Here is a 24,495-nt window from a genome sequence, read left to right on the forward strand (position 1 = left end):
GAGCTGGACCCAGCTGCAGAACTTCACACCTCTGTCCCTGCATTGTGCTCGCCTTCGTTTGTTTGGCGTCACTTCTTACAGCTGATAAAGTCACTCCCACAGCCCCTACATAATGTGATATACAACATAACCTGTGTGCATAAGGGAGTAGTATTCAGGGTACATAAAGAACTCTTACAACTCTACAATAAAAGACCACCCAATGTAGAAATGAACAAAGGGTTGGGCTGAGGGCATGGCTCAAGTGCTGGAACACTTGCCTGGCAAGCCTGAGGCCCTGAGTTCAAGCCTCATTACTGACAAAAAAAAAAAAAATTAGAGTACAGCGGGCGTGACGTATGTAATCCTAGCTACTCAGGAGGCAGAGGATCGCAGTTCAAAGTCAACCAGTGCAGATAGTTCGCGAGACTCTATTTCAAAAATACCCAATACAAAACAGGGCGGCTGGTGGAGTGGCTCAAGTGGTAGAGCGCGTGCATAGTAAATGTGAGGCCCTGAGTTCAAACCCCCATAACACACACACTCACACACTTGAGTAGACATTTCTCCAAAGAAGATCTACAAATGGCTGATAGGCACATAAAAATATTTAACATCTTTGACTAAGGTCATTAGTAAAATGCAAGACAATTCACGGTGAGTTACAACTTCACACCCACTAGGACGGCTATGATAAACTTTGGCAAGGATATGGAGAAATTAAAACCTTTATAAGTTGCTAGTGGGAATGTAAAATCGTGCAGCCTCTTTGGAAAATAAAGTTCCAAGCACACGGTTTAGAAAAAACAGTTCAGTAGTTCCTCAAAAAGTTAAACATAGCTGGGAGTGGTGGCTCAAGTGGTAGAGTACCTAACACAAGGCTCTGAGTTCAAACCCCCACCCCACAAAAAAAGTTAAATATAAAGGTATTTTACCACTTAGAAATTCCACTGGTAAGTATACATCCAGCCAACTGAAATCCAGCACAAAATGTGTACTCTAATGTTTATAACAGCTTTATTCATAATAGACAAAAACTGGAAACAACCCAAACAAACAATTCATCAACGGTAGAATGAACAAACAAAATGTGGTATAGCCATGAAATTGAATATTATTCAGTCATAAAAAAGGACTAAGGACTTTCTCTGCTTCCTGGCTGCCATGAGGTTCGAAACTCTCCTCCATCACACTCTCTGCTGTGATGATGCTGTGATGCCTTACCACAAGCCCACAGTGACAGAGGCAAATGACCATGAACAGAAGCCTCTGAAACTGTGAGCTGAAATAAATCCTCCCTCTCTTAAATAAAAAAAAAAAGAACGAATACTCACACATGCTACACCAAAGATCAGCTTTGAAAACAGGTGGGAAAAAGCCAGATACAAAAGGCCAGCACTTATATGAAATATCCATAACAGGCAAATCCACAGAAATAGAAAGGGGTTTCATGGGGCCTAGGAAGGAAAAGAATGGGAAGTGATTGCTAATAAGCATCAAGTTTATTTTTTGAGTAATTAAAATGTTCTGGAATTAGATAGAGGTGAATTTGCTAAAAAAAAAAAAAAAAAAACACAAAAAACCCCCCACTGAATCATACACTTAAAAAAGGTAAATTTTGGTTTATAAACCATATCTTAAAAAGAAACAGGTGGGCCTAGAGATGTAGTTAAATAGCAGGGTGCTTACTTGGTTTACACAAGGCACTGGTCTCCATCACTAGCAACACACACACACAATCACTGCCCCCCAAGAAAAGCTCTTGCACAGGAAGCAGGGCAGTTAACTGCTTCTGTCCCTTTTGCATATGAACAAAATGATGAAAGTTTAAGTGATAACAGAAGTTTCAACACCACTATATAAAGGAACCAGAATGCAAATCTACTGATTTTTTTTTGGGGGGGTGGAATTCTCCTATGCCCAATCTCAGACCTCTCAAAGTACAATTGCTTCAGCAGTTCTTCTCCACTTCATTTTATCCTATATCCTTGGCTGAACCCTATAGCACTCCCCTCATTAAACCTCTATGTCTGTAATAAAGGATAACAGCATTTTTGAAGTGTGTGTGTGTGTGTGTGTGTGTGTGTGTGTTACTTTACAAATACTATCTCTAATCCTTCCTAACAATTCAGATAAAGACACAAAGACATTGAGGATCAGTTACGTTAAACACTTGTCCAAAGTCACACAGCCAGTAAGTGGTAGAGTTGGAGTTTAAGTTACAGTGCCTGTCTTTATCTTTTGTGTATTTCTTAATGTTTATTGAACACTTACAAGGGGCCAGGCATTACTTTAATAGGTTATGTCATTTAATCCTTACAAGAATTTTCTGAGGTAGGTACCATCATGTCCCTTTGATCTATGAGGGAATCAAGGTACAAAGGAAAAAGTGTCTCAGCTTCAGAATCTGAACCCTTCAACCTTGCATTGTACACTTGTCATGCTTACCCATGCCCATTTTATTTCCAATGGAATGTGTTTTAAAACTTTGCATTTCTGGAGGGATATATGTCAAGCTGTATTTTAACTATTTTTTGAGACAGGGTTTTTTGCTAGGTAACACCCAGGCTAGCCCAGAAGTTGCTATGTAGTTCAGGCTGGAGAGGGCAGTGGTGATCTTGAACTCTTAATCCTCCTGCCTCAGCCTCCTGAATGCTGGGATTATAGACATGTATCACCATGCTCAGTTTATGCTTTTGTTACAAAAATCACACACATTTTTTTTGCATATTTTTTGGTGAGCAATACTGGGAGTTGAATTCAGGACCTTAAAAACCACACATGCTTTAAAGTAAAAATCCTGTTTGGAATTATTGCCTAGTTGTGACGGGTTCCACAACAAGGACCTCAGAAACTCAGTAAAGGGCATGGTTGAAGTGGTAGGAGTACCTGCCTGCCAAGTGCAGGGCCCTGACTTCAAACCCCGGTTCCATCACCAAAAACAAAACAAAACTCAGTAAAGACCAAATGATGAGGGGGTGGGGGCAGGGGGGAGAAATGACCCAAGCCTTGTATGCACATGTGAATAATAAAAGAAAAAAAAAAAGACCAAATGAGGTTTGTTCTGCAGGAGAAAACAATGAATCCTTAAGAGCACGCTTTGCAAGGGGGATTCCGAGGTAGTGGATCATAATGGTTTAAAGCAGGGACAGGAACCAGATTGAAAACCTGTGTTTGACTCTTGCCTTCAGAGAGACTGGCGGAATGACTAGACAAGTGACTTGAACTCGCTAAGCCTAAATTACCTAATCTTTAAATTTGTGAAGTCAGATAATATAAAATAAATCAGACTATAGAATTTAAGTGCCCCTACACAGCAAATGCTGAATACTACTACTACTTATTATTATTATTATTATTAATTTTGGTAGGATTAGGGTTTAAACTCAGGCTTTGTGCTTGCAAAGCAGATAACTCTACTGCTTGAGTCACTCACTCCTCCAGTCCATTTCACTCTGGTTATTTTGGAAATGGAGTCTTGAGAACTATTTGCCTGGGCTGGCCTCAAACTTCTATATTCCTGATCTCAGTCTCCCAAGTAGCTAGGATTACAGGTGCGAGGCACTGGCTTCTGTATTTATTTTTAAAGTCATTTTCCTTGTTTTCTTCAGGGTTGAATTGCTACTATTCTTTTGTGTGTTTCTCTATTCCTGATTACCAAAATCAATTAAATCTATAGTTTTGTTTTTTGTGGTACTGAGGGCCGAACCCAGAGCCTTGCAAATGCTAGGTGGGCACTCTACCAACAAATACATCCCCAATCCTAGTGAACATTCTTTTTTTTTTCTTTCTCTCTCTCTTCTTTCTTTCTCTTTCTTCTTTCTCTTTCTTCCTTTCTTTCTTTCTTTCCTTCCTTCCTTCCTTCCTTCCTTCCTTCCTTCCTTCCTTCCTTCCTTCCTTCCTCCCTCCCTCCCTCCCTCCCTCCCTCCCTCCCTTCCTTCTCCTTCTTTTCTTTCTTGGTACTGAAGGTACTGTACTTGCTAGGCAGGCACTCTACAACTTGAGCCACTCCACCAGCTCATCAGTGAACATTTCTAGTACTAATTTATGCAACATACTGGCAATTTAAAAATTCTTTAGCTATGGACCCCAGCCTTAAGGAAACACAGTCTTCTTTAACAAGTCCTACACAGGACACTGTTAAATCTGAATCTCATATAAAGGAGGAATAATTGGTGCAATGGGCCACCATGGAAGGGAAGGACTATTACTGGAACCAGTGATGCTCCAGGGAGGAGGTCTCCAAAAGGGAGGAAATCTCTGAGGCCTGACCCTTCAGTACCGAGTTTGTGATTCTGTAAAAAAGAATTTTAGGACACATTGTGGTAGAAACCAAGAAAGTTTATAAGTAAAGCAAAGCAAAGGAACAACAAAAGCATAGTACATAGCCCAGACATGGGTGTGGCATATCTGGGTAACAGGTGCAACGTTACAGGTGTTTACGGCAATAAGTAGGTTAGGGAATCTGGCACAAATTCACCTTAGGAGAGCTGGTGTATTTAGTCATTATTGTCGTTACACTATGTCATCAACTGGGCCCAGAGATTTCAAGGTTGGTTCACTTAATAAATTTGGGTCACTATGAGGCAGGGTAGATCAGGAAAACTGAGGCATGGAAAACAGCAGCCAGGAATTTGGAGCTGTACACTGTGTTAATAAATAGCTTGACTAAAAGCACATTGGCACTGTTTTCTTTGCTTTAAACATCACACTCTCTCAACTAGCTGCAACATTTCATAAAAAGGGAAATAGGGCAGTCCTCTCCATCTGATCTTGCCCACTTGCCGAAAAGTAATGAGTGTGCTCTGAGAACTAAGCAAGGATATCGTAAAGAAAGACACATATCCCAGGGAAAAAATGACTCCTCTTGGGAAAATGATTCCTCTGGGCACAAAAAAGTGTTTACGAAGAAAGATACTTATCACAAGGATGGACACCTGTCCTGAAGGGAGCATCTGGCAGGACCCAGCCTTTGTTCAAAGGGATGCTCAGACATCTATGTCACAGTGACTCAAATTTAATGTGCAGGCCAAACTTGAACTCTTTGGGCCCAATTGATAAGAATAACACCAAAACCAACTAATTATACCAGGTGTCAGAACAAAGAGGAGCACTTTTCCTAAGGTAAACTTGAGCCAACCCCCACCCACTTTTTCATCATAAATACCCCTGATGTCAAAACACATATTGCACCTGTTATCAGATGTACTGTACCCATGTTTGGGTTGTGTACTGCTTCTGTCTTTCCTTTGCTTTGCTTTACTAATAAATTTCTTGTTCTCTACCTTGATGTGTCCTAAATTTTTTTTGCAACAACATCAAGAACTCAAGGGTCAGGTGGAGGACTCCTCCCTTTTGGAGGCCTCCTCCCTGATTCTGGTAACAAGCATGACATAGATGTCTGAGCATCCTTTTAAACAAAAGATGAGTTCTGCCAGATGCTCCCTTGAAGACCGGTGTCCATCCTGGCTATAAGTGTTTTTCTTTTTGGCACACTTTTTGTGCCCAGAGGAGTCATTTTCCCAAGTGTCTCCCCACCCCACAGGATAAGTGTCTTTAAGATATCCTTGCTCCGTTCTCAGGGTGTACTAATTATTTGGACAAGCAGGGATTTAAAGCAAGGAAAGCAGTACCTGCATACTTTTAATCAAGCTATTTGTCAATGCAATGCTTATACGTGTGAATTCCAGGCTGCTGTTTCTCATGACTTACTTCCCCTGATCTATCTTGCCTGAGGATTATGATATGAAGCACCTTAAAAAATATTTGAATCCAGGTGTGGTGATCCACTCCTATAATCCCAGCTACAACAGGAGGTATAGCTAGGCGAATCACCATGAGAGGCCAAAAGCCTTAGACGGTATCTGAAAAATAACTAAAAGCAAAAAAGGGTGGGGATATGGCTCAAGTGGTAGGATACCTGCCTAGCAAGCGAGAGGCCCTGAGTTCAAAACCCCAGTACTGCCAAAACAAAGTTTGAAATATTCCCTTGAGATGTGTCTAAATTCTAATTAGATCTAGGAGAAATTGCACGCCCAAAGATCCTTGTGCTGAGGAAGAAAAAAACACATACACCCTGTTTGGGATTGGAGGACCGAAATTCATCAGCCTGCTCTGCCACCTTCGGCCGCTAGATGCCGCAGTAGACGCATTTACTGAAACCATAGACAGGCGACTTGGCCGCCCAGAGCGGCTGCACTGGGGTCTCTCTACATCTCTTCCGGAGCATAGAGAGCCCACACCGGAAGAGGCGTGACTTGCGGCCGGAAGGAGGCGGTCTATCGACAATGAAGCCAAGTCTCGCGATATTTTTTCCCCCTCTCGTCTCCTTTTTCCTTTTGCCTAGTGACTGACAATAGTCTGGTTGCTCCCAGTACAATCCCTGAAGTCTCTTTGCCAGAGGTTGGAGTGAGACCCCAGTCCTAGGCTGGGGCTCATTTCATATAGAGGAGACGGATTCAGAGGGGCTACAGGTAATTCATTCTCACCCCGCCTTCCTCTTGCCTGTGTTCTCCAACGCTTCTTCCCGTCTCCATGGCAACTGTTCTTGTCACCTTTCCACACCGTACCACCAACTGTCCTGGTTCCTTTACTCCCAAGAAATTTAAGTGGGATCCGATCTGCACAACGGATGGAGATGGGGGTGATGCTTTTAGGATTATTGGTGGCACCGAGAGACTGGGGTTTATCTTCTCTTTGGGACAGTCTTCCACCCCCGCCCCAGCAGCTTTGGGAAAATTGCCTGAACCTGAGAAAGAAGTTGCCATCTACCTAGGAATGCTGTTCTGCTCTGGTTCGTGTGTCTTACATCTTTGGGGAGTTGCTGGAGAAGTTGGCTGTCATTTCCCTTCACAGTTCTCCCTGCTGTCAGCCAGTCAGCCACCGGTTCCCAAATGAGTGTTACAGCAGAATGGCTTAACTGCTTGATCTGGGGCCAAGAAGCTTGAGGAAAGTTGGGATGGAGGTGAAGGTTTTCTGTAAAACTGTGTCTTGGATAAGGAAGAGGAATCCATGCTGAATTATTGTGCATCTCCCCGGTAGAGCGCTAAATGTTTGTCCCACGAGATGAGCTATTAATCATATCTTCTTTTGCTTAGACCAAGATTGTTGAGAACCAGACATACGATGAGCGTATAGACATTAACGACTCAGAAGAGGTTGCAAGTATTTTTACTCCAACCTCAGGCCAAGGTAAGAGAAGAATGAAGAGGAAGGAAGGGAAATGGTTCTCCAAGCAAAGAACAGGATGAATTCATGTTCATATTCAACAAACTCCTAATTTATAGCAGCAAATGTTGACTTTTAATCAGAGTCAAGCACTTTTCTTTCTTTCTGTTTTCTTTTTCCTTTTGTGAGACAGGGTCTCCTTATGTAGGACAGGTTGTCCTTGAACTCACAATCTTCCTGCCTCAGCCTCCCAAGTGTTGACATTGTAGGCGAGTACCACCATGCCTGGCTTTGTTCTCTTAACTAGTCAAAGAGGGAGAAAACATAGTTTTTCACATTACAGAATCTTCCTTCAGTCCAACCCTTTTACTTCATGTTACTGCTCCACTCACAGTCTGCAATCTCTGTTCACTGGGTTTTGTTTTGTTTTTAGCTTATCCAAATTATGTTTTGTTCAGTTTTGAAGATTCTTCATAAACTGCCTTCAACCTGCAACCACAACCAGAATCTCACCAGAATATTGCTAGAAGACTTGATACCACTCGTTTATTCAACTAACATTTTTGAATGCACAGTATGTGCCATGCCAGCCTAATGCCTGACACTGGGTATATACACAAAAGACACATTGTTCTTGTCACCCTAATACTTGCAATCATGGGAGACAGATGAACGATGAATTATCAAGCATAAATATAAATGTTATACATATATTGATGGAAGCAAATCGTTTGCTGTTGTGGAAAATAATAGTGAAGAGGGTAACCTGTTTTTGATAGGGCGGTGAGGGAGGACTAAGGAGAAAGAGACTAGTACATAGGAGAGGGTGTATGGTCAGATTGGAGAGTTAGGCAGGAGGCATAACAAGCAGAGCTTTGGAGGCTGTATTGCTACAATATGTGGAATAGATTGAAAATGGGGCAGCAAATGGAGGACAGTGGGAATGGCTGAGTTGAGTTGATAGTGGGTTGGACTGTGCTGAGGAAGTCGAGAATAGAGACAAGATGCAAGTATAGGATAGGTTTTTTTTTTTTTTTTTTTTTGATGGGGGCTGAGGTTTGAACTTGGCTTCACGTTTGCAAAGCAGGTGCTCTACTGTGTTGAGCCATCCCTCAAGTCCATTTTGCTCTGGTTATTTTGGAGATAGGGTCTCATGAACTATTTGCCCAGGCTGGCCTTGAACTATGATCCTCCAGCTCTCAGCCTCCCAAGTAGCTAGGATTACAGGTGTAAGCCTCCTGCACCTTACCCTACAAGATAGATTGTTGTTATTGAATCAGTAAGACTTGATAAAGGACTGCCAGAGTGGCTCAAGTGGTAGAGTGCCTGCCTTGCAAGCATGAGACACTGAGTTCAAAGACGACACTCAGGTTTTTGGTCTGTTTATTATGGTAAAATAAACAACAAAATTTACCATTTTAGCCATTTTAAGTGTAAAATTAAATGGTAGTAAGTACATTCATAGTGTGGGGCAACCATCACCACAGTTTACAGAACTTTTTTTTTTTTCCTTTTTCTTTTATTATTCATATGTGCATACAAGGCTTGGTTCATTTCTCCCCCCTGCCCCCACCCCCTCCCTTACCACCCACTCCGCCCCCTCTCTCTCCCCCCCAATACCCAGCAGAAACTATTTTGCCCTTATTTCTAATTTTTTACAGAACTTTTTTATCATCTCAACAGAAACTATGCCTATTAAACAATGACTCCCTATTCTTCTCTTACTTCCAGTCCATGGTAACTATTTTTCTGCTTTGTCTCCATGAATTTGCCTGTTTTGGGTACCTCATAAGTAAAATCTTATATTTGTCCTTTAGTTCATTCATGCTGTAGCATATGTCAGAATTTTATTCCTTTTCATGGATGAATATCACTCTATTAATGGATATACCATTTTGTTTATTCCTTCATCGTTGATGGGTACTTGGGTTATTTTCACCTTTTGGCTTTTGTGAACAGTGCTATGTACAGAGATGTTCAAGTGTCTTTTTGAATCTCTGCTCTCAGTTGTTTTGTGTGTACCTAGCCACCAGGTTTTAAACTTGAGCATGTTTATACTCTTGCCAGCAGGGAACTTGTTTTCAGTTGGCTAATTTAGTAAGCCAAAAAATGGTGTTTAATTTGCATTTATTTGACTTAAAAGTCATCTAACATGTTTTCGTGCCAGCTAATATCTTACATCTGATTATACTTCTCATTGTTCAAAATATTTTTTATTGCTCTTAATGGATACTGATTCAAATTTGTGACTACCTTCTATTTGCCAGCCTTTAGGTCACTTCCTTCCACATAGGTTTTCTCTGTTGATCCTTAGAATAGTCTGGGTAAAAACATTTCTGACCCATTTGGATGTGGAAATACTGAGACTCCAGAGGTTAAGTCATTTTGTTGAAGTGACAGAACTGCACTTCAAATCCAATTTTTTGACTATGAATCCAGTGTTCTTTTTACTTTACTGAGCACTCACCTCATTTTACCAATGGGACCACTAAGGGTAGTTTATATTTATGTAATGGCAGGTAACTGATTAGTATAGCATCTAGCCCAATGCCTTAAACACAAGACTAGAATTCAGTTTCCTATTGTCTACCTCGGTGTTCTTAGAAACCCTGTTCCAAAAAGGATTAAAGCACAAAATGTTATAAACTAAAAATTTGTTTTTAAAAGTAATTTAAACTTTCTGCCCAGAAGTGGGAGTGGGTAGGAGGGGGAGGTGACCCAAACAATGTATACATATGTGAGTAAATGTAAAAGCGATAAAATAAAAAAAAGAAAACATTTTAACAGAAAACTTTCCTTCTAAGTGTTTCCTCATTCCTCTCATCTTCCTGACAAGACTATGGCTGATAACAGCAGTGATGAGTATGAAGAGGAAAATAACAAGGTCAGTATAACCCACAGCTTCTTACAGTGTTTCTGCTTTGGATGTTTAGTAGTTAGTTAAGAAGAACTAATGCTCACTGCCAGTGGTTGGGTAGGTAACTGCGCTCATGAAGGAAAACCAAGAGCAAAGGGTTTTGAGATTTTGACTCTTCTTCAGAAATATAGCCTACTTTTTTTTGGTGGGGAGGGGGCTTTTGAGGATCAAACCTAGGCCTCATGCATTCTAGATAAGTACAATACTACTAAACCACATCCCCACGCAAGTCTACCATCACAGCTGACTTTTTGGTGAACAATTTCATCTAAAGTGGGCTAGTGTTTCATAACTTTACTGATCACAAGAATCAATTGGGAAACTTATTTTTAAAAATACAGATTTCCAGTCCCCACCCAGAATCTCAAAGGTAGAAGACTGAGCATTTATATTTTTAGTAAGCAGTCCAGTGATTCTTAAGCTAGTGCAATTTTGGACCTATTGATCTAGGTTTTTTTTTTTTTTTTTTTACTGTCAACACTTGTAATACTGCCAACATTTTGTGAAAATGATTGTAATTTTGAGGTTTTAAGATACTAGTGTCTGTTTTGTTATTCTATGAAACTAGGGAATCACCCTGTTTCTGAAGTAAAGATGGAAGATACCTGAATCTCTAGCCAGCAAGAGTCACATAATCACTATGCCTAGACATCATTTGTGCTCAGTCTTAGCACATGATCTAGGAGTTAGATTTGATTTTCTTTTTTTCACATAGATGGGTAATATGCAATGTCATGACAAGGAGGCACATGTCATGGAAACACCCGATCATCATGCTTATGAACCAAAAACAGGAATGCAGTGGTTACATTGCAATTGTCCTTTCAGAATGAACTTTAGTGGGCTGGGGAGTAGTTCAGTGGTAGAACACTTGGCTAGCATGCCTGAGGCCCTGGGTTCAATCCCCAGTACCACAAAAACCAAAAAACACCTGGTCACCTGTGGCTCATGCCTATAATTCTGGCTATTTGGGAAGATCGGGAGGATTCCAGTTCTAGGCCAGGCCAGGCAAAAAAGTTTGTGAGACCTCATCTCAGTGGAAAAAAGTGCTGGGTATGGTAGTGTGTGCCTGTCATCCCAGCTGTGGTGAGAAGCACAAATAGGAGGATCTCTGTCCAAGCTGGTGTGGGCAAAAAGTGAGACCCTATCTCCAAAATAACCAGAGTAAAAAAGGCTGGAGGTGTGGCTCAAGTGGTAGAGTGCCTGCCTAGCAAGTGTGAAGCCTTGAGTTCAATCCCCAGTACTACCAAGACAAAACAAAAAAAAAATTGGAACTGAGGAGACTATTTAAACTGCTGTAGTGATACAGACTGACTTTATAAAAAGACTTAAGAGGTGATGTTTTAGGGTGGTTCCACTCCTTTATTGCCAAACACACGAGGTAACTTCTTAGGCATTTGTCTATGGTATACATGCCATCTGCTATTATATCGTGGATTTCTCAAAGCAGAACTGTGAAAAGGGAGACCAGAGTGCACAATTTTCCTAAGTTGGTCTCCAAATTTGGTATATACACCTTAATGTCTAATAGTTTTTATACTGTGAATACATTGAATATTGTAGTCAGTGTTCAGGTTCCTTTATTGTTTCAATTTAGTGTGTACCCAGAATCAGCAGAAACCATCTACTTTTGAATACTCTTTCAATTGACAATCAGTATTCTTTGTTGTTGTTTGGTTTTTCGCTTTTTTTTTTTTTTTTTTTGTGGTACTGGGGGATTTGAACTCAGGGGTTCAATCTTGCTAGGGAGGTACTTTACCACTTGAGCCACTCTGCCAATCAGTATTCTTAAAAGTTCCATTTGCCAAAACTATTCTAAAACTAAGGATAATTTTGGCACATGTTGAGTTGAGAAAAATACTCAAGAAAGTTCTCATCAATTGCATATCAGTAAGATATAGTCATTGAATAAAGTCTATATCCATGTGTAATTTGTTATAAATATTACAGATAAGCTAGAAAATATGTATATATGTAGACACATGTATGTGCACATACACACATATACATACATACACACTTTTTTTTGAGACAGAGCCTTTCTGTATAGCCAGGCTGGCCTTGAACTCATGATCTTCCTGCCTTAGTCTCCCAAATGCTGAGGTGCAACATCACACTCAGCTTCAAAAACGTTTTTTGTTGTTCTGTGATGTGTCGTAATTTTAAGTACCAATATCTCCTTTTACTATGAAGCATTACATTTAATAATTTAAAAGTGAAACATTAAATAAAACACTCAATAATTTAAACAATTTAAAAACATTAAATAATTTAAACAATAAATGAAATAATTTTTAAAAAGCTGGAACCTCTATATGGCATTTGGAAAGCAAGCTTTCAAAACTTACATTTAAAGGGCGCCAGTTGGTCATCCAATGGCCAATGGTGACATGTCATTGGTTCCAGGCCACAGAAGCAAAAACATAGACCTCATCCTAAGTACCTCTGCAAGTCCCACACACCCACCAGCTGTCTTCTCATAGACGGGAGGGTGGGACACTACACAGATAGCCAGAAGCTAAGAAAGGTAGGATTTAATGCCAAGAATGCAGCCCTCATCTTGAGCCAGGATGGATAGTCATTGCATTTAGGTCATGGAGAAGGGAAGGGAAATACAGATAGGTCACATACCCCATGAAGAGAAATATCATTGAGCCAAAAAATGGAAAACCCCTGAGTCTCTGGAATGCTGGTTAGAATTCAGTGTTCATATGTACTTTGCACTTTCTTTTCTCTCTCTCTCTCTCTTTTTTTTTTTTTTTTTTGGTCTTGCACTTGATAGGCAGGTGCTTTACCACTTGAGGCACTTCACCAGCCTGTGTGCTTTCTTTTGATTTTTTTTTCAAACAGCTTACCTAGGAAGTCTTGCAAATTAAATGCTAGATTTCTCTTTGATCTTTCTGAGTATTAAGATTCTCTAAAGTTTGTTTTCTCCACATTATCTTTCCTTGTCTCTTCCAAAAAAAAAATCATTTAGAGTTGCCATTCTTTTCTTGGAAAGTCCCAAAATTTTAGGGTTGAATCTGTCTAGATAAAGTTTATGCAGAGTTCTCAGGATTTCCCAAGTAATAGGTACAATAGGTGTAAATTGGGTAGACTTTCATACCTCAGTTTCCAGTAGTGGGATATGGTTCTATAAAGTGGGGGCCCAGTTTGTAGCTGAGCAGGAGCTGAAGGCTCTCAGGCCCCCTCTGGGCTGCATTACCTTCTCTTTCTGGTGGGTAGGTGTCACGTGTCTGTGGGAGGTGGGTACTGGTTAGAACAAGTCACAGCTGGGCCTCTGCATTAAATTTCTATTTGTATTCACCTTTCTCTGCCTGCCCTGCCCTGTTCCAGGAGAAGAAGTCCTCACAGTTGACATCTCAGCGGGGCTTCAGTGAAAATGATGATGATGACGACTCATCTGAAACTGATTCTGATGAAGACGACGATGATGAAGAGCATGGGGCCCCTCTGGAAGGGTAGGAAGGACCCCTACCAAGGAAGAAAATGTCTTCAGGATAATGGGCTGGGAGGACATCAGTTAGAAGCAACACAGTAGAATCTTTCTTGATGGTCTGTAGTTAGGATTTTCTCATGTCTAGAAACCCACTGTAATGAGTTTTCATTCTCTTCTGGCTCCTCTGCCTCATCCAGTCCTGCAGTGTCACTTAAACCATTTGAAACATTTGTGAGCTCAGGGATTACATAAGACTTTGCCTAGGAAACCTAGTTGATGGCCCCTGCCTTCAAGGAGCTTACAGTCTGGGAAAGAGGAGATAAATTTGTACACATCCCAAAGCATTTCTGTTCAGTGAGGAAAACTGTGCATGAACACAAGTGTTTCCATTTTAGGCTCAGCTCTTTTCTAGGGTAGCAGAGAGAAGGAGCTTCAGGAGCTCCACATCCAGGCAAAGTGTCCCTTGATGACGCTGAAGTGGAAACTGTCACCCTCTTCCAAACCTGGTGCTGCATTAGTGTGAGCCATCTCCATAGATTTCAATCAAGATGGACTCGAAAGACAGTCAGTTTAAACACAGTTTCTAGGGCTGGGGACATAGCTCAGTGTTAGAGCACTCATCTAGTATTTGCAAGGCCCTGGGCTCAAATGAACAGACAGTGATGATTAGCCATGTGCTGTGGGACATGCCTACAGTCCCAGCCACTTGGACAGCTAAGGCAGGAGGATATCTTTGAGTCCAGGAGTTCGAGGCCAGCCTAGGCACCATAGTGAGACACTCCCTACTCAGTCAGTAGATCAGAATTACTAGCTAAATAAGTGATGGGATAGCCAATCAGTACAATTCTGTGTAGTCCTTAAGTATACAGCCACTCTCTATGCTGGTCAAGAACGAGAGATGCTGTGAAATTTTAGAAACATATAGAAGAGTCTTCAGGCCATGCTCCCATGTGTATACAGCAAGCATTATAGGGACTATCTCTGGAAGGTACACTGGAAAGTAGGAAGACTGATTAAGAAAAGAACTTGGTGACAAGGGGATGTAACTTTTCAGAGTGCACATTTATTTAATTTATTTACTTATTTTTGTAGTGCTGGCAATCAAACCCAGGGCCTTGCATATTGCTAGACAAGCACTCTACTACTGAGCTACATTCCCAGCACATTTTTTTTGGTGGCAGGGGTTTGAACTTAGGACTTGGTGCTCAGCAGGAATTCTACCCACTTGAGCCACACCTCTAGCCCTTTTTGCTCTGGTTATTTTCAAGCATTCTTGCTTTTTGTCCAAGCCAGCCAGGACCACATTATGTTTTATGCTTCCCCCTATGGCTAGGATGACAGGTGTGTGCACCACACCCAGCTGTTGGTTGAGATGGGCACTCACTAACTTTTTGCCCAGGCTGGCCTCGAACCACAGTCCTCTGGATCTCAGCCTCCCAAGTAGCTAGAATTACAGTGTAAGCCACTGGCACCTGGCTTAGACCTTGGTTTTTTGAGACAGGCTATGTAGCTAGGCTGGCCTCAGACTCAAGATCCTCCTGTCTCTGCAGGGTACTGGGTACTGGTATTACAGGCTCAGCTTGTATTTTTCATATATCTATGCAAGTACCTTTTTTTTGGTAGTGCTGGAGATTGAACTTAGATCCTCATGTGTACTGGACAAGCTCTGTACCACTGAGCCACATCCCCAGACCAAAGTACTTTTTTTTTTTTTTTGTGGTGCTGGGGCTTGAACTCAGGGCCTAGACCTTGAATCATTCCACCATCCCCTTTTTTGTGTTGGGTTTTTTTGTTTGTTTGTTTGTTTTTGGAATGCAAGAACTTTATTGAAAGAAGCATGCAATGAAACTTGTCAAAAGCTTAAAATAAAGGGGAAATTTAGAAACCTCCCCTCAAGCACAGGACCAAGTGCAGGGTGGACCCTTTCTGGGTGTTGTAATCAGACAGGGTGTGGCCATCTTCCAGCTGCTTGCCCACAAAGATCAACTTCTGCAGATCAGGGAGGATGCCTTCCTTGTCCTGGATCTTTGCCTTGACATTCTCGATGGTGTCACTGGGCTCCACCTCCAGGATGATGGTCTTGCCAATCAGGGTCTTCATGAAGATCTGCATTATCAGCGGCGGTGGAAGTAGGGTTCTTAGAAAACAAACGACCAAATTTGCAGCCTCAACCAAACTCTTGTGTTGGGTTTTTTTGAGATAGGGTCTCTCAAACTTTTTGCCTGGACTGGCTTCGAACCACAGTCCTCTTGATCTCTGCCTCCTGAGTAGCTAGAATTTACAGGTGTGAGCCACTGGGCCTGGAAATTTTTTACTTTTATAAATAACACTTTTAAAAACATTTCTGCAGCTGGGCACCATAGCTCATGCCTGTAATCCTGAAGATAAGGAGGATCGAGGTTTGAGGCCATCCCAGGCAAAAAGTTAGCAGGACTCCATCTCAACAAAAAGTTGAGTGTGGCCAGGTGCTGGTGGCTCACACCCGCCGTAATCCTAGCTACTCAGGAGGCAGAGATCGGAGGATCATGGTTCAAAGCCAGCCTGGGAAAATAGTTTGCAAGACCCTATCTTGAAAAACCCTTCACAAAAAGGGCTGGCGGAGTGACTCCAGGTTAGAGCCCTGAGTTCAAGCCCCAGTACCACAAAAAAAAAAAAAAAAGCTGAGTTCATGCGTATACTCTCAGCTCTGACGCAAGTGATATGCAAGTAGGAGGATCAAGCCCACGCAAAAAAAATGCAAAATCCTCTTGAAAAATGACTAAAACAAAAAGGGTTGGAAGAGTGGCTCAAGTGGTAGATTGTGCCTACAAGTGTGAAGCCCTGAGTCAAACCCCAGTGCCTTAAAAAAAATTCCTTTTCTTTCTGGTGCAAACTATCTTTTATGTCCGAAATTAAAATCTTGGGGTTGGGGGTGTAGCTTCGCTATTGTATGTGTGAGGCTATGGATTCAATCCCCAGCACCACCAAGGAAAAGAAAAAGACCTTGTTTCACCTTTAACCTTTTTTCATCATCCCTTTCATATAAGAAAGCAATTAATGCTACAGTTTAAGATGTTTTGGATTTTCTACAACTTTGTCTTCCATGTCAGAGATAACTGAGAACTACCATCCACTTTAAAGCTGCTGTGCAGCCAGCAGAAAAGGCAGGTGTGGCAGGTGAAGAAGCCAGGGTCAGGGTCTCTCCCTGTGTCAGAATAACACGCTGACTCAGAGCTCCGCACCTCCACTGTTGTCATGCACTTGACTTACCTGTGTTCTCCTTCCCCAGGGCTTACGATCCTGCAGACTATGAGCACTTGCCAGTTTCTGCTGAGATTAAGGAGCTCTTCCAGTACATTAGTAGGTGAGAGTGAGGACCTCCCACTGAACCCTCTGCACCTGCCTTGCCCAAATCTCTCCCTCTCTAATCTGAAACAAGGCCATGTCTGTAGATTTTTTTTTTCAGCCTGAATAGTAATGCAACTCTCTGACTGCCTCCACCTTCCCCTTGGCAATATCTTCTAGGTATACACCTCAGCTGATTGACCTGGACCACAAACTGAAACCGTTTATTCCTGACTTTATCCCGGCTGTTGGGGATATTGATGCATTCTTAAAGGTACAGATGGTGCAACCTAAAAATGGCCCCGTGGGTGTTGGTTGTGACCCTGCTGTTCTAACACTTCCAGCATTAGCTGTCTTAATGAATAGTGCTCAGTTCATTGCAGTTCTTAACATTGCTCACATCTCCAAATTATAATCACTACTGTTAAGTAACACTTCGTTATCTCATCATATATTAAAATACGGTCATGTATTTGTCTCCTGTTATCCATGAATTTAGCTATGTGTTTAAGCTCCCTTAGATCCTGTTTTTTCTAGATAGTGTTAGTCCAGTGTGAAAAGCAAGCATGAGTCTTAATACTAGAAATAACCAGGAAGCAGAAGACTTCTCCTTTGAGCTTGCTGGAAATAGCAGGAATGGATGGTTTGTTATGGCCCCTATTCTTCTCTCTGCTCTCTTTTCTTTTTCTTAATCAGGCTCCACGCCCTGATGGAAAACCTGACAACCTTGGCCTGTTGGTGTTGGATGAACCGTCTACAAAACAGTCAGACCCTACAGTGCTTTCACTGTGGTTAACGGAGAATTCCAAGCAACACAACATTACAGTAAGAGGCTGGAGCAAGCGAGCCAGAGCAGAGGCCTCCCTGGCATTTGCATCGTCCCCTGCTGCCTATCAAAAGGGATGGGTGTGGCTTGAGGCCAGCTCAATCTTTCTTTCTCTTTTTTTGGCAGTACTGGGGTTTGAACTCATGTTTGCTAGGCAGGCACTCTACCACTTAAGCCACGCTGCCATCCCTTTTTTATGTTGCCTTTTTTTCTAGATAGGGTCTACCGAACTATTTGCCTAGAGCTGGCTTGGAATAGTAATCCTCCTGATCTCTGCCTCCCTGGTACCTGGGATTACAGCCATGAGCCACTGGTACTGGCCAATCTTTCAATGATAGCTTTGTTGACATTTAATTTACATACCTTAAGATTAATCCTTTTAGATTAGACAGTTCATTCATTTTTAGTATGTTAACAGGATTGTAGTATCATTGTCACTATCTAAAATTTTTTGTCTGGTGATGGAGATCAACCCAGGGCCTTATGCACGTTAGGCAAGTACTCTATCATTCAGCTTTGTCCTCAGCCCTTCATCATTATCTTATTTATTCATTATCTTATTTCATCACTCCAGAAAGAAGCCCTGTACCTATTCTCCCTTTCTCCAAACCTTTAGTAACTGCTCCATCCCTTTTTATGGCTGAATAATATTCCTTTGTGTAGATCACCATATTTTGTTCATCCATCGGTTGTTTCAACTTTTATTAACAAAGTTGCTGTGAACATTCACGTTGGGTTTCTGCGTGGGACATGCTGTCATTTCCCCTGTATGTACATAGGGAAGTGGGGTTGCAGGGCTATGCAGTAACTTGGTGTATAACATTCTAAGGAACTGCAAAATTTTTCCAAAGTAGCAGTACCATTTTACTTCCCCATCATCAATGAATGAGTGTCACTTTGTCCATAGCCTCATCAACACTTGTTATTGTCTGCCTTTTTAATTCTAGCCATCTAGTAATGGCACTGAAATGGCATGTCAGTGTGATCTGTCCTGCTCTAGTGACCTGCCCCCTTCCCATGGCCCCAACAACAAGTTTTATCAGGATTTCTGTATCAGTAAGTGATGTGTCACTATAACAAATGCCTGAGGTAGGACTGCAAGTGTGGCTCAAGTCGAGCACCTGCCTCGCTAGAAAGTACAGAGCCCTGAGTTCAAACCCCAGTCCCACCACACACACACACACACACACACACACACACACACACCCCTGAGCTAATCAGCTTATAAAGAGAAAAGGTTGGCTTTTCTCTTTAAGGTGTGGCTCAAGTGGTAGAGCACATGCCTAGCAACCATAAGGCCCTGAGTTCAAAGCTCAGTACTGGAAAAGAAGCAAAAAGGTTCATTTTGGTTAACAGGCAGTAATTGATTGGCCCCATTGTTTTGGGTGTATTACAAGTCAGCACACCAAGGCAGAAGTGCATGATTGGGCAAACCACTCACCTCATGACCAGGGAGCAGAAAAGGAAAAGGAAGATACCGGATCCCCTAATCTCCTTGGGGCATGCTTCTCATGACTTAAAGACCTCCCATTTTGGCCCATCTCTTTTTTTGGGGAGGACCCACCTCTTAAAGGTTTCATCACCTTCCAGTAGCTCCACTCTGGAGAACAGCCCTCATTGCATGGACCTCTGGGGGACACTTGAGACCCAAACTGCAGCAGTTTCTCTGATCCTCATGTGGCTGCTTGCAGCCATCCCTGTTCATCAGCCACCTCACAACGTGCAACAGCACAGATGTGATGTAAAAACACAAACAACTTCAGTGCTATCAGCTTTCCCTTTAATTTCTAGCAACATATGAAAGTAAAGAGTCTAGAAAATGCAGAAAAGAATCCAAAAGCTATCGACACCTGGATTGAGAGCATCTCTGAGTTACACCGTTCTAAGCCCCCTGCAACTGTGCACTACACCAGGTAAGAAATACCACATTCTTTTTTTTTTTCAGTGCTGGGGATTGAACCCAGGGGTCTCATACATACTAGGCAAGAGCTCTACCACTAAGCTAAGTTCCCAACCCCTCTTTTTTTTTTTTTTGGTGGTACTAGAGTTTGAACTCAGCCTCAAATTTCCTAGGCAGGCACTCTACTACTTGAGCCACTGTACCAGCCCTTTTTTGTGATGGTGTTTTTGAGATAGGGCCTCAAACTGAGGCTGGCCTGGGACCACCATCCTCCTGATCTCTGCCTCCTGAGTAGCTAGGATTACAGGCATGAGCCACCAGCACCTGGCTCCTTTTTTTAGCCCAGCCTGGTCCTGAACTTACAGTCCTCCTGTCTCCAGCCTCCCAGGTGCTGAGATTACAGGCATGCACCATTATGTCCTGCAAAGCTACCACATTCTTTACCACACTACAGTAATCCTTAGTACATCCACTACCTATGAACCATTACTCCTGAAGAGAGGCCCAAAGCCAGGGGACAAATTTGGTCAGCCCCAGGTCTTGAAAAAAGTACATTTTCACCACACTTTTTAGAAATGGAAAAGTTGGCAGCTGCTGGCATGGATTACAGGAATAAAGATCAAGATTTGTGGGCTGGCTGAATGGCTCAAGTGGTAGAGTGCCTGCCTAGCAAGTGTGAGGCCCTGAGTTCAAACCCCAGTACCACCAAAAAAAAAAAAAAAAAAATCTTCTATCATTGTTTAGCTAGCACCCCAAACCCCAGGCCCTGGGTAATCGGGGTTCTCCTAAAGTCCTAATGTGCCCAAGTGAGGACCTCTCCTTCACCTAGACTGTCCTGATCCTGAGGTTGCTGACACCATCAGTCTGTTTTCTCCTCTGTCTTGTAGGCCCATGCCTGATATTGACACCCTGATGCAGGAATGGTCCCCAGAGTTTGAAGAGCTTTTGGGCAAGGTGAGTGGAAAGTAGCAGGTGGTGAGAGTGTGACATGCATTGTGGTTGTTGAGACAGGGTCTCACTGTGTTGCCCAAACTGTCCTAGAACTCCTGGGCTCTGATCCTCCTGCCTCAACCTTCTGAGTAGCTGTGGCCACAGTACCCACCACTATGGCTGACTAATAACAGATTTTTCTAAGCAGATGCTCTGTTGCTTGTGCCATTTCTCTAGTGAGGAAAAAAGTTTTAAGAAACCAATGTGACTTATTTAACTCCAAAGCCAGTCACCTGACGAGGTCCTCTAGGTCCATTTTCGCTGCTGCTGTGGTATCCTAGGACCTTTAGCATTGCAACACCAAGTCGCTGAATACGTGAACATGAGCCTGGAAGCAGTCTGTTCTTCAGAGTATACACTAGAAGATGGCCAAGCAGTATATTTTACCTTTAAAATCTTTTGGTCCTGATGGGTCATCCGAGACTTTGGTAGTCATTTACATCGTACTCATTTAGGATGACTAATTCCATCTTACTGATGGGCTGGGCAGGGCATGTTGTAGTAGTTTGCTACTTGCTGCTGTAACCAAGTACCACAGCCTGAGTGACTTAAACAACAGACATTTCTGGAGAACTGTAAGAAGTCCAAAAGCAGGTTGGCAGGGCTGATTTCTTACAGGGCCTTTCTTTGCCATTGTCTCTCCGTGTCTTCACAGTCTCCCATCTGTATGTCTCTGTGTCTTGATCTCTTGTAAGGATATCAGTCCTTGAATATCCTTATTTAATGACCTCATTTTGACTTAATTCTGTCTATAAAGACCCATCTCTAAATGCAGTGACATTCTGAGGTGCATGGGGTTAGGACCCTATAATAGGAATTTGGGAGGAACACAATTTGGCCATAATGCATGTGTTGTGCTTGGAGCTGTTTTTCTTCAGAGAGTGGTACTGGGCCCCCTTTTGACTGTGGCCCATTCCCTCCTTCCAGGTGAGCCTGCCCACAGCCGAGATCGATTGCAGCCTGGCTGAGTACATTGACATGATCTGTGGTAAACGCCCTTCCCCTTCCCCTGCCCGGTCTGTGGGTGGCTATGTTCTAGGCCTTTGGAGGGGCTTGCTGACTCTGGCAGGAGAGTGTGTTTGGCTTACAGCCTTCTTTAGGCCAGCCGTGTTTTGTGGCAACCTTCAGGGGCGGCATTCAGGCTTACTGACTAGTTGGGGAGTATTTAACCATCAGGTCATAGTATCATGTCCCATTTGGGAGGGAGTTGGCTGTCCTAAACAGAAATGTCCCCTTAGTCTCAGAGCTTATTTGGTTCTGTTCCTGGGAGTTGTTTTTTGTTTCAGCCATCCTAGACATCCCTGTCTACAAGAGTCGGGTTCAGTCCCTCCACCTGCTCTTTTCTCTCTACTCAGAATTCAAGAACTCACAGGTAGGACGAGCATCAGGGGTTCCTTAGGTTGTAGTGAGGATCACCTCACTGTCCACTGTCCTGGGCCTGCTGTGGTTGTGTCCTGTGGCAGTGGAGGATGTCCCTGCTTGGAGTTGCCCTATCCCAGGGTTAAGCCAGCAGCAGGAGGCAGGGTGGAGAAGTAACAGGGCTGTGGGCATCAGGTGCACTCGGTGAGGCTCTCCTGAGGAGACAGGCTTACAGGAGAATCACAGAGCCCAATGATGGGAGTGGGAAGTAAAAAGGTTAATTTTCAAAGGAGATGACACAAACTTCTAGTCATTTTTCAAAGACAGCACCAGCAGAATTGGGAGAAAATTGGAACTTAAAGGGATTTTTTAAAAAGCTAGTTATTGTTAAAATATAGCAACTAGCATATCCCAAATACTCTGTGTTCCCTCTCCCCCTTTCTGGCAGCATTTTAAAGCTCTCGCTGAAGGCAAGAAAGCATTCACCCCTCCATCCAACTCTACCTCCCAAGTAGGTGACGCAGAGACCCTGACCCTCAGCTGAGACCCCTTCCAGAGCTCTCCTTCAAGGCTGAGACCCAGGGATTCTTATCAGCCACCTTGTCAGCTGCTGGGCACCTGGGCTAAGGCAGTGAATCTTGCTTCCTGTCTGTCACAGCATGTCACACATTCACTAACCTGCCAACCGGCTTGTCCTGTCTCAGAGGAGCTGGGACCTACCACTGCAAGGACTTGAGTCAGATTTGGATTGCTGAGACCCCACAGAGCATGGGCTGGGAGGAAAGATTAAAAGGTGTTCTTTTGGGGGATAAGGATGAAATTACTTTCTTTCATTTTTAAAGTTAGTTGGCACGGGTTTTACAAATAAAATGTTCTGTCAGGTTGTGATGTGATAGAAATTTTTGGTTTTTGTCCATAGATCCTGCTCATTACTCCCATTTCTTTTATTATTTCCTAAGTGATTAGAATAATATTGGGGGAGGGGAGTTTTAGGTCTCAAAAACAGGCTTCAGAGCTGGGCTGAGTGGTGCATATCTATAATCCCAGCACTCAGGAGGCCAAGGCAGAAGGATTGCAGTTCAAGGCCAGCCTGGGCAGCATAAACCCTGACTAAAAAAAAAAAAAAAAAACAAAACAGCTCTCAGAAAGTCAGGGTGCTCTTTTTCTTTCTCTCTCTGACCTTCTGCCCTCCTTCCTTTCACCTGTTCCTTTTTCTCCCCAAAGCAGGCCATAGAAATTGTATTTCTCTTCCCCAAGGTAAGACATGGGCATTTAATCTTAAATTCTTTGAACTACTTTGTCTGGTAGTAGGTATTAAGACCTCCATTTTAGAAGGGGTCCTGCCCCCTACTAGCAAGGAAGAAATACTGAGGAATTTGAGCAGACAGGCCTATGGCGTCCCCACCAGTCCACAGCACTGGATCACACTGTTTTTCAATCACATTTCAACACACTGTCCATGCTTCGATCATCCTTTACGGGACATCTAGTGGGTGTCCCTTGCTGGAGAACTGATTGCTTTCTTGAGAGAACCATTTTTCTTATGGAATTTAATATTCTAAGGGTCTCTCTTCAGGGAGTGCTGCCTTCTTTACAGACCACCTGCCTATCTAGCTCCAGACCTGACTGGTGTGTCCAGCGAGCCTGGCTGTTGCAGTAACCCAGGTGGAAATGACTGTAGCTTGAGTAGGGTGGTGGTGGTGGTGGTGGTGGAGATGGACAGACTTGAGGAATATTCTGAAGTCACATGACCCATGCTCCAGTCAGGAAACTTGAGCAAGGCTAGTTGTAGCTCACAAAGGGTGCTCAGTTTGGGAAGTCGGTTATAAAAGTGTTAGAAGGTTCTGAAGGAGAAGGGAGATGGAGGGTTTTGAAGGCACACTGAAGTATCCAGGGCAGGCACTGTTGGTGAAGGTCTGCTGTGGCCAGGTCTTGAAGGGGCTGGCCCTCCCACCAAAGATGGCTGACCCTCACTCCCATCACTGCAAGGACTGAGCAAGGGCTACTCCCTCCTTTCTCCCGCCTTGCTGGTAGAAGTGAGCAGCAGACAAGGACTGGAGAATCCAGTAGTATAAAGCACAAGCAGGAGCTGGAGATAATGGCTCAAGCAGTAGCATGCTGGCTTTGCAGGCACAAAGCTCTGAGTTCAAACCCCAGTCCACCAAAAAGGAAAAAAAAAAGCACAAGCAGGAGTGTAATTTAGCTCTCTGGAAGCCCCTGACCCCTGTCCTCCTGGGTTCTTATGGAGACTTCATCACACAGGATGATGGAAGCATGGACCCAGTGTGGGTGATCCAGTGCTGTGGACTGGTGGGGACACTGCAGGGTCTTTCTGCTCAGATTCTTGTTTCTTACTGAGAGACAACAGATAAATGACTACCAGTAATAGAAGCAACAGGACTTGGTGGTAACACTGAATGTGGGGGATGGAAGGACAGATCAAGGATGACTCCCAGGTGCTTTTGGCTTGAGCACCTGAGCAGATAATGGAACAAAATACAGATAGGGGAGGAAGGGGTGTAATGACTCAAGGGGAAGATTACATTAAAATGCTACATTGCCAGCCTAATATATATACAGTGAGCACACAGACA

The 24,495-nt window shown here is 43.0% G+C and overlaps 1 protein-coding gene and 1 pseudogene across 2 annotated transcripts; one reads left to right on the top strand and one right to left on the bottom strand.

Annotated features, from left to right (window-relative positions):
* Positions 1 to 6,282: 6,282 nt before the first annotated feature.
* Ift46 (intraflagellar transport 46) lies at positions 6,283 to 22,800 on the top strand. 2 transcript variants are annotated; one of them, XM_020169066.2, is made up of 12 exons: positions 6,283 to 6,452; positions 7,077 to 7,170; positions 9,983 to 10,030; positions 13,400 to 13,524; positions 16,771 to 16,845; positions 17,007 to 17,100; positions 17,523 to 17,651; positions 19,444 to 19,565; positions 20,440 to 20,506; positions 21,470 to 21,530; positions 21,829 to 21,914; positions 22,350 to 22,800. In XM_020169066.2, the coding sequence occupies exons 3-12, from the start codon at positions 9,986 to 9,988 to the stop codon at positions 22,443 to 22,445; spliced, it is 900 nt and encodes a 299-aa protein (XP_020024655.1). In that variant the 5' UTR covers positions 6,283 to 6,452; positions 7,077 to 7,170; positions 9,983 to 9,985; the 3' UTR covers positions 22,446 to 22,800. The 2 variants fall into 2 exon arrangements, with proteins under 2 accessions (XP_020024655.1, XP_020024654.1); XM_020169065.2 differs by having other exon boundaries at positions 6,285 to 6,452; positions 9,951 to 10,030.
* LOC141421201 (small nucleolar RNA U13) lies at positions 10,769 to 10,861 on the bottom strand (annotated as a pseudogene).
* Positions 22,801 to 24,495: the final 1,695 nt, after the last annotated feature.

Source organism: Castor canadensis, chromosome 2 (genome assembly GCF_047511655.1).
Source record: "Castor canadensis chromosome 2, mCasCan1.hap1v2, whole genome shotgun sequence".
Lineage (NCBI taxonomy): Eukaryota > Metazoa > Chordata > Mammalia > Rodentia > Castoridae > Castor > Castor canadensis.

Coding starts and splice junctions, on each gene's coding strand:
- Ift46 (XM_020169066.2), top strand. CDS start 9,986: ATGGCTGATAACAGCAGTGATGAGTATGAAGAGGAAAATAACAAG. Junction 16,846..17,006: donor CTCTTCCAGTACATTAGTAG/GTGAGAGTGAGG, acceptor AATATCTTCTAG/GTATACACCTCAGCTGATTG. Junction 20,507..21,469: donor TTGAAGAGCTTTTGGGCAAG/GTGAGTGGAAAG, acceptor CCCTCCTTCCAG/GTGAGCCTGCCCACAGCCGA.